Source organism: Pocillopora verrucosa, chromosome 3, assembly GCF_036669915.1.
Source record: "Pocillopora verrucosa isolate sample1 chromosome 3, ASM3666991v2, whole genome shotgun sequence".
Lineage (NCBI taxonomy): Eukaryota > Metazoa > Cnidaria > Anthozoa > Scleractinia > Pocilloporidae > Pocillopora > Pocillopora verrucosa.
Window position 1 is genome coordinate 31,210,634 of NC_089314.1, and position 18,672 is coordinate 31,229,305.

At 37.8% G+C, this 18,672-nt stretch overlaps 1 protein-coding gene across 9 annotated transcripts in view; it reads right to left on the bottom strand.

Annotated features, from left to right (window-relative positions):
• The window catches only part of LOC136279400 (ubiquitin carboxyl-terminal hydrolase 10-like), a 150,110-nt gene that overhangs the window by 64,539 nt on the left and 66,899 nt on the right, over nucleotides 1-18,672 (bottom strand). For 4 of the 9 annotated variants that reach the window (XR_010716829.1, XR_010716827.1, XR_010716826.1 and 1 more), the window contains exons 4-11: nucleotides 12,977-13,271; nucleotides 11,242-12,062; nucleotides 10,527-10,618; nucleotides 7,281-7,384; nucleotides 6,936-6,979; nucleotides 1,424-1,523; nucleotides 955-1,091; nucleotides 344-430 (exon numbers count right to left, since the gene is read on the bottom strand). Coding sequence is in view for 4 of the 9 variants with exons in the window: in XM_066163074.1 (XP_066019171.1) it covers nucleotides 6,232-6,374; nucleotides 6,936-6,979; nucleotides 7,281-7,384; nucleotides 10,527-10,618; nucleotides 11,242-12,062; nucleotides 12,977-13,271; nucleotides 16,471-16,525; nucleotides 16,888-16,905 (1,572 nt within the window). In the remaining 5 variants the exon portion in view is untranslated. Of the gene's footprint in view, nucleotides 1-343; nucleotides 431-954; nucleotides 1,092-1,157; nucleotides 1,524-6,018; nucleotides 6,680-6,935; nucleotides 6,980-7,280; nucleotides 7,385-10,526; nucleotides 10,619-11,241; nucleotides 12,063-12,976; nucleotides 13,272-16,470; nucleotides 16,526-16,887; nucleotides 17,017-18,672 lie in introns of those variants that run through there. The other 5 variants (XM_066163074.1, XR_010716825.1, XM_066163076.1 and 2 more) reach the window with 5 other exon arrangements.

Genomic DNA, 18,672 nt, shown 5'->3' on the forward strand with positions numbered 1-18,672 from the left:
CGTGCTGAGTCGGTAGGAGAGTATAACAAGGTAATTTTGTTTCATCAACTGCGTTGATAACGTAAATTGGCCACCGTTAAGAGTTTCAAATCTGACGTTTTATCTGCAAGCCCGAAAAGCTGTCTATGTTTTTGTCGCGTTTGAAGCGGGCCACCACCGCGCCCGGCAAATTTATCGACAATCCGGCACTACAAATGGCACAGAGGGAAAATACCGATGGCATTCCACTCACTCTCACACTTCACCCTCACAACCACTCAGGTCTATCATTCTTAAAAACTTTAAATCACCTCAAAACGATTGAGAGACTGGTACGATCTTTTCAATTATTTCTCTCCCTTACCTGTACTTTAGTTTTAGTACAAGTGTAACCTTGTACTTCTTCTTTCAAAGCCAGGCTCTTCAAGGCATCTTCAACGGATGTAACAGTCTATCAAAAATATGGATCATCACAAATCAGGAAGTCTCACTACAAACACAAATTGACACCAAAAACCAAACTCAACAGAGCAGTCAATTAAATGGAAAAAAAGAAAATTTTTCACTAAGCCAATGAGAACTCAAAGTAACCAGACAATGTTCAAACGCGGGAAAGCGCATGTGATCAAGTGACAATTCCTTTCCACTCTGCGTTTTATTGGTTGAGGAAGTGGTGGGAAATTTCTTGACCAATCAGGGAGCGTTGTGAAGTAAGAAAAAAAATGGGTTGGCTCTGGAAATTCAATTGAAAATAGGTGTATAAAAATTGGTAAGGTACATTGGAAAGTATTTTTCGTGCAGGAAACACATTAAAATGCTTAAAAATCTGACGGGGACGGCTCTTTTCCCGCAATTTCTTGCAAAAGGGTCTTGATGAGGTGTTAACCGTTTGCCATAAAACGGCAAAAAATTACGCTGTTAGGCGGTGTTTTTTTTTTGGGGGGGGGGGGGGAAGGGGGGAGGGGGGGCACTTACCATTCTAGTCACCATGGATTTGTTTTTGGGTCCGACTTGTTCCCAGTCCCCTTCATCTTCCTGCTCCTCAGCGTAAGGTTCATCATCATCTGCCGAGTCTTCAGCCTTCAATGACAAGTCAACATCTCTCTCTGGGGCTAAGAAAATAAATGAACAAAGGTTATACACCCCATTTTGAAATGATCCATTATCACGGAGTTCTACTTTTTGTCGTTCGCTCACCAAAGGCCATCACCATCGAGCAGGTCATTCTTATCCGCACTGCAACACGAGCGTTTCCTTGTCAGCGAGAGAGTTTGAAAGAGACAGAGGTCTGTAAACGGGTTTGACCCAGACCTCTCCCACAACTTTCGCCTCCCTCAAACTCTCTTTGGCGCTGCAGTGCTAACCATGAAGACCTGCTCCTAATACAAAGGCTATTCCTTAGGATGTAAGGATCAGTACTAAGAGAGTTTAGGAGAATCTTAACCTTTCAGCGGTTTTGATATTATCTTTGCAAGCTGCAGCATCTCTTCATGTAATCCGTTTAAAATGCAGCTAAGAAACTCTTGAGCATCCTCCTGTCGGCCCTATAAGAGATTTCAACAAGTTACCCCAATATTTCATTTAAAAACCATAGATAGCTTGTGATCAGTTTCTTCTGAGTAAGTTTTGTGAAGAAAACAAGTTTGGGAACCCTTTTTCCAACAGGTCTGAGTAGCTCGGCAAGAGATTTTGGCTAATCTTTCGCGGGTGGTGGTGATGACTATTTGTTTGTTTATTTGTCTTTATTTGTGGCCAGCGTTGAGGAGAGTGAGACTATGATTCATGACACATTTGTGCTCTCAATCCCCACAAAACAAGTCAACTAGACTTCTTGATCATGTTTATCCCTTGATGTGGAGTAGGCAAGATTTTACAGCAAGAAGAACCTTGGACAATTGAAAATTTGAGAGGTGACAGGGTGTGTCCTGCCCAATAAGGTCTCAACCACCTTTTGATACTTCCATTAACACATTTCTTATCATTCACTACTCTAAAAATAGGTCCGCAATGCGTACTTGTGTGGGATTTTATTGACAAAGTGTTCGGAAGAGGTTTTTGAGCGGAAGCAAACCTGTCGCTCACTGTGAGTCAACTGTACTACAGGGGTGATATTAGGCCTGGAATCAACAGTCTGAATAGTAATTTTTGTGTGGGAATTATTTGAACAAATACAGATTCACAGGAGGGATCTGGGGTATTAACTTTTCCTTTTATCAAGCAATATGCCTTTCCTTCCTTCCCTGGAAGCTTTTTGGCGTGTTTTTGAACGTTTGGTAATCGTCTTCAACAAATAAATTACCTCTTGGTGGCTTAGGCTATTTATTTGTTTATACGGCAATACTGGAAATACTTGGAGCAGTAAATATTTTCGTAACAGTCATTGAAAAAAAATTGAAAAAATTTCTGCTACTACTTTTTAACTCGTGGATACACGATAGCGTAGAAACGAGTTCTTGTGGGCGCTCTGCGATATGCAAATTACGTGGACTCTTCGTAATTAGTCGTAATTAGTCGGCTTCGAACTCGAGATCTATCCTTCCGAAGAAGTAAGTCCAAAGTCGTGGCGCTATTATGATTGCACTGATCGTTGCGATATTTATTGTCTTTACACGCCTGTTTCGACATTTACTATATTGAAATGGACTTCAAATGTTTCAGATTAGTGCTATGATCAACTTAAAAACCAAATTTGAAGCGTCTTCGAATCGTCCATGCGCTGAACATAACGAGGACCAGCGAGAATCACGAAGAGTTTGTGAGTGACAGCAAGCTGTTGACACAGAAATTCCCACGGAAACATGTACACATGACATAAAAAAATGGTAATTTGCAGCATTATTTCTTTCTACGCCAATTTGGGTCTTTCCGTTGTAATCGTTTCGTTTTGTTATTCTTCTATGCAAGCGTGACTGTTTTGATGGTAAGAATGAAAGATGATCGCTTTCCACAAGTCGTTGCCGAGCACGTGACTATAATCTGGCCGGTGTTGTTTTGATCACTTGACAATCTTTTTCGCTGAAAATACAGGACGACTTCCTATTTCAAGGAATGTTTTTCCAATTAATTTCTATCGCATCGGTGTAAAAAAGTACAGGTATATGGGTGTTCTGAAAAACAAAAGGGAAATTCAAAACTACGAGAAATTGCGAGTAATCGGCCTCTTGTACTACACGCGGGTTTTTTTGGTGTAACATGCGTGTGTTTCCCATAAGTTACAAGCACTTTACGCACGTGGGAATGCTGCAATCACGAATTTTATATTACGTGAAAGTCACGCATGTGGTTGTTTGCTCACTTCACTAATATGTTTGTTTGCTTGTTGTTGTTTTTTTTGGTATCCTGGAGTATTTCAGGAGGGGTTGCAGACTTAACTGTGGAATAATTGTTTAATGCAGGGTTGTCAATAAAGGTTGCAGTTAGAAATTAGCCAAGATGCTAAAGGAGCTGCCTTGAAAATTCAGGACTGTGTGTTATGTAGTTTATTTTTGTCTTTTGTAAATGGTTGTTAAACTGGACAACTCTTAGAAAGATGACTTCAAACTTAATTTTAAAAGGCCTGTTCTGGTACCAAATGAATAAGCAGCATTTCCTTATTATTAGTTTTGCAAGTTTCTCATTACAAATTCCTCTGAAAAAAGAGAAACAACTCTTTTCATAACTATTTACTGCTTTCTTTTGTTGCTCTCTTAACTTAAAAACAATGTACATCATGATAAAGTAATTTGTTATAGGACACTGTGAAATGAGGCCCAAACAGCTTTATGATCTGTGAAATGTGTTTCTAAAACATCTGCTTGTATATCAATGTTAGATATATTTGTATATATATGATCAATTACTGTGTTGTTGTCAGTTGTATAAGTTGATATGAACTGTTTGTAGTGGTTATCCCTCACTAGTAAATTATACAAAGGTCTTCTGTCTGTTTCAACAAGCCAATTTATATCAAATTCTCTAGTAATGATATTGTTGTCTGGTGAAATGTTATTTAATACCTCAGTTATTGCTTCATAAAGTTGTCTTACAGGCACGTTTGGGGAGTGATATATCCCTATGATTGTCCAATCCTCAAACCTTGCTAACTTAATTACTGTTATTTCAACACCATGTATATTGTGACAATAGGGGTATCCAGGTAAGTATGGGATTTTACTGTACACAGCTGTACCACCATAAGACCTTGATCCATTGCTGGAATTAAGGTTATCATTACGGAAGAGAACATAACCAGCAATGTCATACATGTCATTATTATCTTGAGAATTAAATCTTGTTTCTGTGAAAATATTGATATCAGCACTTAGATAAATTAAGTCTTTACGTATATCTTCTATGTGTTTGTGAAGAGACCTTACATTAAGATAACACAGTTTAAGAAGGGAAAATGTTATGTCATGGAGAGGGAGATGCAAAGCTTAAGTTTTGCAGTTGTTCTTAATCTCTCCATCTGGATTAACAGCAATCTTGCTTTCACACAAATCAGAAATATATAGGCCTTCTATAGCAGTCACTCTACTGAGTCCCATATAATGTATGTGTGGAATAGTATTTCTGGTACTAAAATCCACAACAATTCTACTGTCAGTATCACCTTGTGACCTGTGAATTGTTTTTGCTGCTGCAGGACGCAGTGGAAATTGTTTTCTAACAACTTGTGCTGTTCTGTTTCTACCTACCGCAAACTGTGTAGTCACAGGGTTTACTGGGGTCCATGTGTGTTCAATTCATTGTACATACAAATGTCTTTTTTCATTCCTTGTTTTCTGACCTACATCTGAGTGGTCAAATTGTACCCATACAATACCAGATGGTTTGGTTTGTTGATGTAACTGAACTAGTTTAACAACATTTCCAGCACCATTTGTTATGCCATCTTCTGTTCGTACATTCATGACAAGGTGTGTTCTTTCACCCTCAGCAAGACAAAGGGTTGAGGCTAACTGTTTTGTTTTTCTTGGATCATTGGGTATTTGTCTTAGTATTTTGTTTCTTAGCTCTGGAGAGATAGCTCCAAAAACACTATCTTGAGCATTTATTGTGAATTTGTTTCCTGTGGCTGCATTATGGGCCCTTTGTTTAAATTCATCTACTTTAGCATTCTGTATAAATAGGTGAGCTGCATCTATTGGGTTGTTGATGTCTTCTTGTATAGCTCTCTTTAAGTTTTGCAATGTCAGCTACTGTGTGTTTACCTTTACGCAACCTATTAAGTAATTCTACAAACAATTTGCTGTCTCTTTGACCCATGATTTCATTAAGTTCAAACATTTTAAAGTGTTTATGCCATAAACTGAGAGAAAGAACAGCATAAATCTACATTTTGAGGTCTTTGAAAATATAAGCATCCATAACAGATTCTAATTGGAATAAGTCACCAATAGCAATTATGCTCACACCTCCAAAATCCTCTCTACAGCCTTTTATATCTTTAAGCCTATTGTTTAGCTGTATTGCAAACATACCATTTCCTACCACTGAGATTTCATCAACAAAAATCAATTGACTTCTCAAAGTGTTTAGTCTACTTGAATCAAGCTGTTTGTAATTTCTCAGTGATTGATTGGCAGGAATGGCCAGAGTGCTATGAAGAGTGTCACCCTTAAGCTTTACCAGTTGGAGCTAATAGTATAACTATGATCTGATGAAAATCATCACCAGCTCTAGTGTTATAATACTTAAGCACTGCCTGATACAAAGCTTTTGTTAAATGCGATTTGCCAACACCAGCCCCTCCACTGAGGAAGCAGTAGAAAGGGGTTTCTGAGGTTTTAATCTGATGTAAAATGTGTTAAAAAAATTCTTTTTGCTCTTTATCGGGTGTCTGGACCATTTGACGAAAATCAAAATCAGGTAATTCATTCAATATCAGTGGTTCATTATTCAGCAATGTTGATGAAATGTTGAGATCATCAAAGAGGTCATAGTTTTCACTAAAATCAGGATGTAAATCTTCATGAGATCCAATCCTTGAACGGAATTGGTCAATGGAGATCCCCATATTTACTTGTGTGCTTGAGCGAGCAACAACAACAATCCAACTAACTAGAAACTCAGTTTATTAAAATAGATAACACTCTTGACAGTTCAAGGCAAACAATAGTTTCTTTCAGTTTGTGACACTTTGAGACACTCGTGAGACATTTTGAGACACTCGTGAGACACTTTGAGACACCCTGAGACTCTTTGAAGAGCAACCCGCACAAATACATTCAAGCCGACAAATGTTGGCTTGCGAGAGTACAATGACTCCTTTCAATCTGACACAACCCGCACCGAAGGTCCAAGCCGATAAATGTTGGCTTGTGAAAGCGTAAAAGCTCCTGTGCAACCTGCACTGAACACAAGCCGCGTTTCAGCGTGTTGACTTACGTGAAAAAATCTTTTGTTATAGACACCTGAAGAAATAACGAAACAAACGCCTCAGATTATGAAAGAAAGAACACAAACCAGGTGTACAAACGTAATCGCCTTTCGTGAGAGCTTAATCATGAAGCTCCCGCAACAAAATTGAAAAGTTAAAGCACGCAAAGAACCCGTGAAAATATGAAATGACTTATCCTTACCTTGGAAACAAAAATCCCCAAGAAACAAACATGAAATTCCAAATAAGTTCTCCAAAACCCAACGACTGAGAAGAGAAATGGCCGCCGTACAATACACTATGAAAAAACGCCGACTGGAATCCAGTCTTCACGGCTCACTGAACGCAAATAAAAAACCACGTGACAAGCACTTCTCTCTCGTGGACAAATAAATAAAGAAATAAATTTCGCGGGCATTGACAAAGTGTGGGAAATCCCACACAAAAACAATTCTCAGAGCAGTGAAGTGTGGATTCCGAAGGTCTGAGGTTTCATTCCTCATGGGGACTCAGCATTTTTTTCTTTGTCCCACACTCATGACAAGACAAATAACAACATCTTTCTCTAATTCTCACAACTGTTGTAAACACATACCTGGTTTTATCTTTGTCTCCTTAAACTCATTCACAAAGACTATTCTGTAAAAGGGAAAAAATCGTTATCTTAAAAAACAAACTTGAAAAAGGGAGTAAGGTTTTATTTTTTGCTTTGTTTTACTGATAGCAAGTACATTTTCTTTTTGCATGAACATATTGTAAACAAGGCCACCATGCTTGAAGTTCGTTAGAAATGCTTTGCCTCATACATAGACATCACAATACCAGTCTCACAAAATTGAAAAAAATTGCTTCAAAGGTGAAAAACTAGACTGAGACAGGTGGCCAATTTAACAACTTTTGACCAGAGTGCTCCCATGCAAGACAAAACTTTTTCACTTACAGACTGTCCAAAATAGGTGTTGATGTTGGACCTCTTTCCTTTAGTAAAGGCAATTGTCTCAGTAGGTTGAAAAATGGTGGGCACCCCACCAGAGCTTGAAGAGTCTGTTCACAGTTAAGGACAAAAAACAGTTACTGTTCCCAATACATATGAAATTCACTCTTGAGTTAAAAAGACATTGCAGAAGCAATCAAGAAAGATATGAACTCTGTCTTTCACCTAATCAATAAAAGGTGATCTCTTAACCCTTTAAACCCAAAGGGTGATCAGCATTTCATTTCTCCTTACAGTAATAATGCTCAATCATTCATTGACACTTGTTAGTAATTCTCTTCACTGCCTGCCATACAATTCTGATGATGTTACTTTGGTGAATTTGGTATTGGATCAACTGATATTCCCCTGATTGATGTTTTTTTTTTTACTCTCATCACTTGTCTGCTTGATATATAACATGCATTATTGACCAAACATGAGGTCAAGATGGCTGGACGTTGGCCAAGTTCTTTTTTGGAATTTTTATGGACCAATAAGCAAATTCTCCTTGTCAGCACCCAAGAAAATGTACGGACAAGAGTATGAAGAATATGGACACTAATCATGAGGTGTGAAGGGTTCACATGAACATTTCAGATCAATAAAAGTTAAAAATTTTTTTCCAAACTCGGAGCTAAAAGTTAAAACTTATGAAATATTTCGTCCGTATTTCGACCGGACTTCATCAGTCAATGATATGAATGTTAAAAAGATGAATTTTAGAAAAGGTTTTTTTAACGCCTCTTGGGGGTTAGAATTGTGTCATAGATAGCTGCTAATTCGTAACCATTGTCTCTGTTTAACGCCGGTTTCCTAAGTTTAATTTGAATAGCTTCTTTTATCCTGCGTTTGAAGGTGTTAACTTCGGTTGATAGTACTTTTGTCTTATTTGGGTCCACCGAGTGGCCCTCTAGGCGACAATGCTCGTGAACAGCTGATGAACTTCTTGATTAGTGTTCTTTCACTCTGATTTCCAGAGCGCGGGCCGTTTCGCCAACGTACTCCTTGTTACACTTCTCACAATGGATCTGGTACACTGTACCGCATTTCTTGAGATTGACAGTTGTGTCCTTGACACGTACCAATTGTGATCGGTTGATAGTACTTTTGTCTTATTTGGGTCCACCGAGTGGCCCTCTAGGCGACAATGCTCGTGAACAGCTGATGAACTTCTTGATTGGTGTTCTTTCACTCTGATTTCCAGAGCGCGGGCCGTTTCGCCAACGTACTCCTTGTTACACTTCTCACAATGGATCTGGTACACTGTACCGCATTTCTTGAGATTGACAGTTGTGTCCTTGACACGTACCAATTGTGATCTTAAAGAATTGACGGGTTTATGAATAAGTGTAACATCGTGTGACTTGAACGCTCTTTGCAGGCGTTCCGAGATACCTTTGATGTATGGCATCACCCTGGAATGTGAATTGCGGCTCCTTTCTTTTGTTTATAGAATGTCCCAAAGTTCTACGGGCTACCCAAGATTCACAAGAAAGACGTACCGCTACGGCCAATAGTTTCGAGCATTGGTAGCGTGATGTACGACACTGCCAAGTTCCTTGCTAAGATTATGAAACCTCTTGTTGGCCTCAACAGTCATCACATCGTTAACAGTGAAGACTTTGTCAACAAGATTGCAGAACTTAAAGTACCCCCTGGACAGAAACTCGTTTCATACGATGTTTCCTCACTGTTTACCAGTATTCCGATCAATGAAGCCATTCCAGTTGTCAGAGCCAAACTGGGAAATGACCAGAGCTTACCGGACAGATGCCCGTTAGATATCGCCCAATTATCTGTTCTACTAGAGATGTGCCTCTCGAGCACATACTTCACATTCCAGGGTGAATTCTATAAACAAAACAAAGGAGCCGCAATGGGGTCTCCAATTTCCCCTGTAGTGGCCAATCTCTACATGGAACAGTTCGAGAGCAGAGCTCTGGACACCGCCCCCACCCCTCCAACTATGTGGTATCGATATGTTGATGACACGATGGCCAAGATTCACGAAAACGCCGTCGATTCCTTCTCAGAACATCTAAACTCCATTGACCAACACATCCAGTTCACTTCGGAACAAGAAAAGGATGGCAGGATTCCTTTCCTTGATACCTGTGTGAGTATTAACCAAGATGGTTCTACCAAGATCTGCGTGTACCGCAAACCTACGCACACGGACCAGTACCTAAACTTCCAGTCAAACCATCATCTACAACACAAAAGAGCTGTGGTTAACACCCTGATGTTGAGAGCTCAGACCTTGGTTACGAAAAACGAGGACAGAACTAGAGAAACACAGCATGTCAAGCAAGCTCTAAAAATGAATAACTATCCAGAATGGATGCTAACAATACCACATCCAAAATCTACAACAGAAGATACCGAAGAGCCTCAAAACGAGAAGAAAATCTATGCATCAACGCCATACATCAAAGGTATCTCGGAACGCCTACAAAGAGCGTTCAAGTCACACGATGTTACACTTATTCATAAACCCGTCAATTCTTTAAGATCACAATTGGTACGTGTCAAGGACACAACTGTCAATCTCAAGAAATGCGGTACTGTGTACCAGATCCATTGTGAGAAGTGTAACAAGGAGTACGTTGGCGAAACGGCCCGCGCTCTGGAAATCAGAGTGAAAGAACACCAATCAAGAAGTTCATCAGCTGTTCACGAGCATTGTCGCCTAGAGGGCCACTCGGTGGACCCAAATAAGACAAAAGTACTATCAACCGAAGTTAACACCTTCAAACGCAGGATAAAAGAAGCTATTCAAATTAAACTTAGGAAACCGGCGTTAAACAGAGACAATGGTTACGAATTAGCAGCTATCTATGACACAATTCTGACCCCCAAGAGGCGTTAAAAAAACCTTTTCTAAAATTCATCTTTTTAACATTCATATCATTGACTGCTGAAGTCCGGTCGAAATACGGACGAAATATTTCATAAGTTTTAACTTTTAGCTCCGAGTTTGGAAAAAAATTTTTAACTTTTATTATGCTTCCGGAGCAGGAAATTAACGTTTTTGATTGTATTTCAGATCAATATCAGTATCTGGGAAACTGCCCACCTACCCCTCCCTTAACCCAACATTAACCCTAAGTTGCTATCAATTGACTGTTGTTGAGTTAGGGGAGGGGTAGGTGGGCAGTTGCCCAGATACTGATATTAATCCAACATTTCTTGATGTAACTTAAAGGATACAGCATTAATGTAACACCAGTTCCCTCTGTTGATCAGTCCTCTTGGAATGTAAGGTTTTTGGATGTACTGTAACTCTTGTCTTTGAATACTTACTGCAAATAAAAAAAAATGAACCACAAAGAAATGTATGAATTCAGTCTACAAGTGGTACTTTTCTATCATAGTGAATTTTCAGTTCTTATAGTAACAATACACCCATAAAATAACAATGTGCATCACAAACTTAGCCATTGCAGTTTTGGAAAATATTTTTCTTCTTCAGTTCTGATTTGTAATTTAAACTTAGTTACATTCCACTCCTCAAGATTATTTTCTTCACATCCCTTCTCTTTTTTAAAAACCAGAAAATGTTACTTAATTTCACTCCAGCTTAACTTGGAATACTGTTCAAACTTTAATAATTGAAAAAAAAAACCAATTAGAAAATTGATTTTTTGTTCCAAACAGCAATATTTACACACACACATGCACACACAAAATAAGAGTGGAACACTTATAGTCCATACTTGATGTCCCCTTGTGAAAATATCTGGACTGCTAGTGCAACCACATCAAGTTCAAGACTGTTTACTTGGACAATGACTGACTACAAAGCAGACAGACAGAAATACAGACACACAGATAGACAGACAGATAGACAAAAAACAAACACACAGATAGACAGACACAGATGGACAGTTAGGGAAACAGAGAGAGAATCTTTAGAGGTATCTACCTGCAAATTTCTTGGCAAACTTGTCCTCTTCCACAGTAACTGGTATCTGTAATGTATCATCTGTCTTTTTAGGATTTGAAGTTGTTTGCATTTCATTTCTCACAACAGGACTTACTGTTTTAACAACAATACCAGGTAATGGTTTTGCAGAGTTTTTGAACAAGTCTGCCCATGATGAAGGCTTTGGAGGCTGATCTTTCCTGCCAGTGATTTCTTCTGGTGCACCACTTGTTTTTACACTCTGATCCACTGGGATGGGACCTTCATGTTCTTTTTCCAGGTTTTTATAGGTTTGATTAGAGCTTAAGGGATCTTGTACATTGCTGATGGAAACTGTAACTTTAATGTCTGTGTCACTGTAAACAGGGCTGTTTGATGTGCCTTCTGTTGATAAAGAACTCTTCCTTTCTTCCACAGTGTCTCCATCGCAAGAACTTGTGCTTTTTCTCTGTACAGCTGTTCTTTTGTCTGTGTTAGAGAGAGCATCGGATTTTTGCTCCTTTAACCTTGCGCTCAAAACATTTACCTGTACTTTTGAAGCTTCTTTAACATCATCACTAAGAACAACTTTATCTGTAGTAGGTAAAGATGCCACAGCTTTTCCTTTTAGCCCAGAGCCATTGGAATTAACTGAAGCCCTTTCCTTTTCACTACATTCACTAGAAGAGCTGGACACAGATCCAGACCTCTTTCTCTGTCTCCTTCGCTTGCGCCATTTACGTGATCTTTCAGTCTCTGTCTTCTCCACTGCCCTCTGGGTGTTCACTGTTAATGACAAGGGAGGGAACTGGTCAACATCAGTTGCTGAAGTTCTTGAGGGACTGCAAAATAAAACAACAATTCTTCACTTAACAATACATGTATTTGTGAATTTTCTCAACTTGAAGTGTAATCTATAAAGTTACCCTATACTTAAAAATTATGTAACAACTAATCCCCCATCACATGTTGTATAAGAATGGAACATAATCAAAATGATCGAATAAAATAACATATTATATGTAGCAGTGCACATAAACAAGGTAGTTTTCATGTGTTCTCTTTGCAGAGAAAAACTCAGAATTCACATTGCTAGATCCTGTAAAAAGATGAAAACCACAAAGACAAATCCTTGATGTAATAAGGATAAACAGTGAAACCCTCAACTCACCTCTGATGCTAGGGTGGCCAGGATTAAGAATCAAACACCTTTTGAATGCATTAATTTTTATAAGATCAACTACGTTGATAATGTAAATTGGCTACTGTTAAGAAGTTCAAAGCTGACATTCTGAGTGTTGACCCTTTGTGAAAGCCCTTTGAATAGCCATTCGCCAATTCAAGTTATGTTATCAACTCAGTTGATGATGCCAAATCACCAAGTGTTATACTATTCCTCTGATGCAGCACCACAGTTTCTCAAAAACTTACTCCCTATTATACCTTTGTTACTTGTCAAGTATAGAATTCATTACTTAAAAAGTACTTTGCCCTAAAGAAACATAACTTGAAGAAAGATGCCACAAAAATTGACCACCCTCTTTCCAGTGAAACTTCTATGAAGCAGCCAAGGGACTTAGGACGACTTTTTATTTTGTTATTGAATTAAAGCTTTTGAGCTGTTGGTGTTGCATGAACTTTTCTAACAATTTTAAGAATTCAGTAAAAATTTTTCTGATATTAATTACATAAAAAGAACCATAAACCAGAAATGAAAAATTTTCATGTCAAAAAGGATTTTAAGCTACTCCTCTACCTTTCAGGTTTGCTTTGCCTCACATCTTGTTCATGCTCTTTGATGCTGTTTCCACCAAAAACAATATGTTCAGAGCTACTTTGTATGGTTTTCTCTGATGATTGTTTGACTTGTTTCTGTTTTGCTTCTGGTAAACAATCACCTGTACCAGCTGTTGTTTTCGCCAATTTTCCTGTAGATGTTTCCTGTTCACTTTCTTGTCCCACTTCAACACCTGAGTCTTCAAGACCTGCCGTAACATTTTTAGCTGCCGCAGAACTGTCATTTGATGAGACATGTGTTGAGGAGTCACCAGCTACAAGGCAAAGAAACAAACATGTTACCTTAAATGTGGATATTAGAGTAATATTACCTCTACCACTTCCAAATCTGATTTGTAATTCTCCTTACCGTCTGCCTTACAATTCTCATGATATTAGTTTGGAGAATTTGGTATTGGATTGGGTAAGAATACTCTTAACTTATCTTTTTCTTTTTATCTCATCACTTGTCTGCTTGATATTGTATTGTACGGAAAAATTCTGTCTTGGTCACTTATAGAGGGGGATATTCAGGAGTTCTGAACATTGCAATACAATTAAGAATTTGTTAATGAATATTTAGTCAGGTAGTTTTATTTAAGTCTGTTTACAAAAGAATCAGAGTCTGAAAAAGGCTTGAGAAACAGTGGAGGACTAGAGAGTGTAACCTGTATCCTGCACGTTAGGAAAATACCGCAATAATGCAATTCCAGATTAATGAAATGACTGAAATACCAGGAGAAAAATTGTCCAAAATCCCAAAATCACAAACTCCAATGTTCCCCTCCTCATAGGAGAATTAATGTTGTGTTGTGCATTGATGCTTCTTGTATGGTTGCTATTGGGAAAATTAAGAGATCAACTCCAATAAATTTATAGTTTGTACGGAAAAATTAGGATGCAAAATTTCAAATCACTTTTGCTTTCAAAGGTATCAAATTGATACATACAATCTTAACTATACTAGAAACTGAAGCTTGGATAAACATTCCCTGAAACCAATGGTGTGCAGTTACTCACTCTGTGCACTTACAATATATCTTTGTTAACTCAAAAAGCAATCCTCATCCATTCTGAGTAAAATCTAAACAACAACTGCCATCTCAATTGTTGGTTGCTTTAGAAAATTAATTGGAATGTACAAAGCTAGAGATTGCCTTCATTTATAACCTTTTCCAACATAAAAGACAATCTAACAGCAAAACAAACACAAACACTTAAAAACTCTTAGCACCAACAGCAAGATAAATCTTAAAAACACTGACAAAGGAATCACTATTGTTATAAGAGATACTAAACAAAAAATTCAGGAAGGTTACAAACAAGTCCCTAATGAGAAATTCTATAACCCCCTAATATAACCAATAGTATCTGCAACAGTCACTAAAGTCAAAACAATTTGTCAACACTTTGTTTACTAGAAGGCATATTGGTGATATGACCTGTAAGTGGCTCGATTTAGGCCAAAACCCACCTGGAATACCAGAATTTCACACACTGACCAAAGTACATGAAATCATTCCTGTTGACAATCAATCTTATCTCGGAGCACTGGCCCAACAGAGCACATTTCCATTTTTGTTGACTCACCCTTATAACCGATTGAGCAGAAACAACAGTCTTATATCAAAGACACCACTCACTTTATAAACTTCAACAAAAACATCCTACTTCCAGAAGAAGCAATTTGGGTACTTTTGACATTTGTTCTCTCCACACTAACATTCCCCAAGAGGAGGGAATTAATATCGTCTGCCAATATTATGAAGAGCATTATAGTTAAAATCTCTCATCACAACAAAATTTTGGGAGACCTTAAGAGACTGCTTCTTAAAGAAAACTTTTTCAATGACAAAGACAAACACTATCTAGAAACACTCGGAATAGCTCTAGGAACAAAAAAATGATAATAGATAGAGGTCATGTTCATGGCTCATACTGAGAAACAGGTACTAGCTACGTATATACAAGCCCACCTAAACTATTTCTTTAACCCTTTGACCCCCTAGGAGTGACTAGCATCTAATTTCTCCCTACAATATCAGCCCTGAATCACACAGTAAGGTCAGGAGAATAAAGTAATTGACCATCAACTAATTAAGCTCTTGATCATTTAACAAATTCTCCGTATCAGCATCTTTGGAAATGTATAGAGAATAGTAGGGAGAATATGCATACTGATGTTTGGCTGTAGAGGGTTAAAAAGATATATTCATAACACTTTTTAAGGTGGACCATTCCTGAAATTGAAATCATCAATTTCATTGATATCACTAACTCATTCCACGCCACTATTAAATTCATGTATGAATTGTCATCAGAAAAAATGGTTTTCCTCGATACTGAAGTTTTTAAAGGACCTAGATTTACCAAAAGAAAAATTCTTGATGTTCAAACACATTACAAGCTGAAAGAAACATGCCAATATACTTGATCCCTCCCTTTCAATGTTAAGAAGAGTTATGGTAAAGGATACGCACTACACTTATTGAGAACAAACTCAGTAAAAGAATCTTATGACTAAAAGAAGAAAACTTCATAGAATGTTCTTATAGAACAAGGCAAGGCTCAGGACCTTGTTGAAAAGACCCTAGCAGAAGTACAATTCTTATCATGCAACAAGGCTTTAAAAAGCAAACCAAAAACATCTAAAAAAGATTTTATTGTTCACTAAAACTTTTAACCCTGCTGACAAGAATCTTAAAAAGATTCTTATGAAACACTAGCACCTTACTTTGGGCCATGAAAACCTGGCGCAAATATATCCTATCCCCCAACTGTTGCTTATTGGAAGGACAGGTTTGTATAAGATTCCCTTGTTAGAGCACAACTTCCTTCACTTAAATTAAACAACAGCATTTTTGAAGTTATTCACTGTTAGGGTCTGGTGACAATACTACAACACTATAACAACTTGTCAAGGAAACTTCCTAATAACAATTAAAATATCAGAGGTTGTAACATTTAGGATTTGTACTTGCTGCAGGGCATAATTTTAAAAGTTGTAATCCACTTTGTCTCACTCATCAGTTTCCAGTAGTAAGAAAAAATCAAAGCAATGTATATTTAAATTACGCTGACCATCAACAAAATAAGGAAACGGGTATTGTCACTGTCTGCACATGACTGGGTGTTAGATATTGTTTACTACCATAATCATTGATAGTATTTCGACATTTTTCCCCGGCCTCTCCCTCTTGACTCCTCTTCGATCCGAACATTACACATTCAAGCTCTATATCACACAAAATTTAAAATTTGAACTCAAGTTCCGTCATAACAAAGACGAACCGGAATATTACTCATATTTGAAAATAAACAACCATCACCATAACCATTCGCTACTTTCATTATTTCTTACGAACAACATGGAGCGCCTCATAAATTAAATGTCGATGTAAATTTTTAAAATAGTGTTGTTTGCTGAGTGTGGATGCTCGCGAGAAGATAAATTTGTAAGTATTAGATACATACCTAAAAAATTATCGCCTCGTTCCTCGTCATCTGAGTAATAAAAGTTGAAGAGAAACTGCAAAATAGAAAATCTCAGTGAAACAAAATAGAAACCAACGCGAGGAACGATCGAAAACTAAAGCGTGAGTAAATATTGTCTCGACGTGAAGTATAACATAAACCTAAAAATAAAAACAATTTCCCAGACGTAGGTATAATAAAAAGATCTAGTAAGCTAATTTTTACCTCAACCGGTGGTATGTTTCCAATTTGAGCTAATGAATTACTGAAGTATTTTTCCCATTCTTCAGCTGTGAAATCGCCAAACGTAAGACACGCAAGAACAAGAAATTTTAGGACACGTCTTGGTTGAATTCAATTCCGTTTGTACAACAAGTGATAACGAGGAATATAAGGCAAATCTGCCATTTTTCTTACCTCTTCCGAATTACGCATTTCTTGAGCCACAAGAGTGCTCAATTAACTAGCACTCAAATTCTCCATTGGACAAAATTTCCCTTAAAAACCCTCAACCTAAACACATCAACTTGCTTCTTCCATTTTGCAAGACAGGCGCATGAGCTGTGAGAACGTGTGACGTCAGTTATCGTCCCTATCCCGTGGAATCCCGAAACCTCACGAAATAACATGAACCGGGATATCATTGGGCGCACGATCATAACATCGTTGCTTTTTCTTTTTTTTATCATCGAAACAGCTGACCAATTTTGCGTGTACAGGTGTATGCTGGTAGGAAGTCAGTGTCAATATGAAAAAAAGAGCTCTGCTGATTTACAGAATTTGCAAAGGAAAAATGGTTGCATTCAGAGCCAAAAATGACTGGAATACCAAATTAAATTAGCTTAGTATGTTCCCCGCTTGGGTAGTGTGTTACTTTGTCATTGGTGTATTTTTGGGGTCGATTCCTTGAAGTCTACGTAGTTTTCGTTCTTGCCCTTCTATTCTATTGAATGAAATAAAAATAATCTGACAGCGCATGTGGCTACTGGTACAGCACAATTCTTAAAGAACAAATTAAAGGTTGTATGATGACGCTAGAAGGTAGTGTTGCAGAAAATTTGTAATCACACGCAAAACAGAAAACCCACCGCATCCCACATATTTAAGAGTACCCTGTTCCACGAGAGAAAATTGATTCAAGAATATAGGGGTTAGCTCGAAAGCCTCACGGTTCCCCTATCCTCTGGGCTCCAAAAATAATAAAGCTTCATTTAATTTTGCCTTCTGGCAGGTTCTAAGCTTGCTGTGAGCTAGTCAAACTCGCAAAGAAATTAACATGACGATCAGAATTCTCCTCTTCCATGTTTTCTGCTAGCTGATGGTTGATCTACATCCAATTTGGTTAACAAGGAAAGCGCCCAGGGTTCACTCAGTCTTTCACTTGAAGCGGTTAAATATAACATTTATCAACAATTTTTATTTCTTGCACCTAAACAGAAACAAGACACCGATCTGGTAATTTTTAAGAATAAACGTTCTTCATAAAACGTTAAAATATCTTTACAAAATTTGAGTAAACCAATTTTCGGCAAAAATTTGTTTTCAGCAAAATTCCTGAAGAAAAGTGTATTACCCTATACCCGCCGACAAATCAGAAGAAAATATAACAAGATAACAGCTCAAAAGAACATTTGAGTTGAGTCCGACTTCGATTTCTTCAGATTTGTTGTTTGTTGTATTCAAGTGTCTATTTGCCGGAATAAGCTTTTGAGGTAACTTGAATACCTTTTTTCTTTTTTTTATCTTTTTTTTTCATAACTATTGGTCAGCAGCACGGTTAACGGTAACAATGTTACATTTATGACGATTTACCACATTGAGACCGTCATGAGGCGGGGGCGAAAGTTATTTTATTTCAGAAGAGCAAGCATTCTTTTGACACAGAGAGAACGAGCATCTAAGTAATAAGACTGGTTATTGTTATTTGGAAAATACAAGGATACTTTACGGTGATGCAAATCCCTTAAAAAATTCCAGTGGAAGACATATGAAATGATATGACAGTCGGGTCAGATACATGCTTTCGCTTTCGTACGGGAATGTCTTTCATTTCCTCACTGAAAAGCCACACTCTGCTGTAACACGAGCGTAAAGAGAAAACATGTAACTTAGCAGACTCTTTGTAAAAATAAAAGTCGAGGGACCAAGCCACTTATTAAGGAGCTTTCATACTCAGTAGAGAGCCCCGGACTAAGGCAAAGG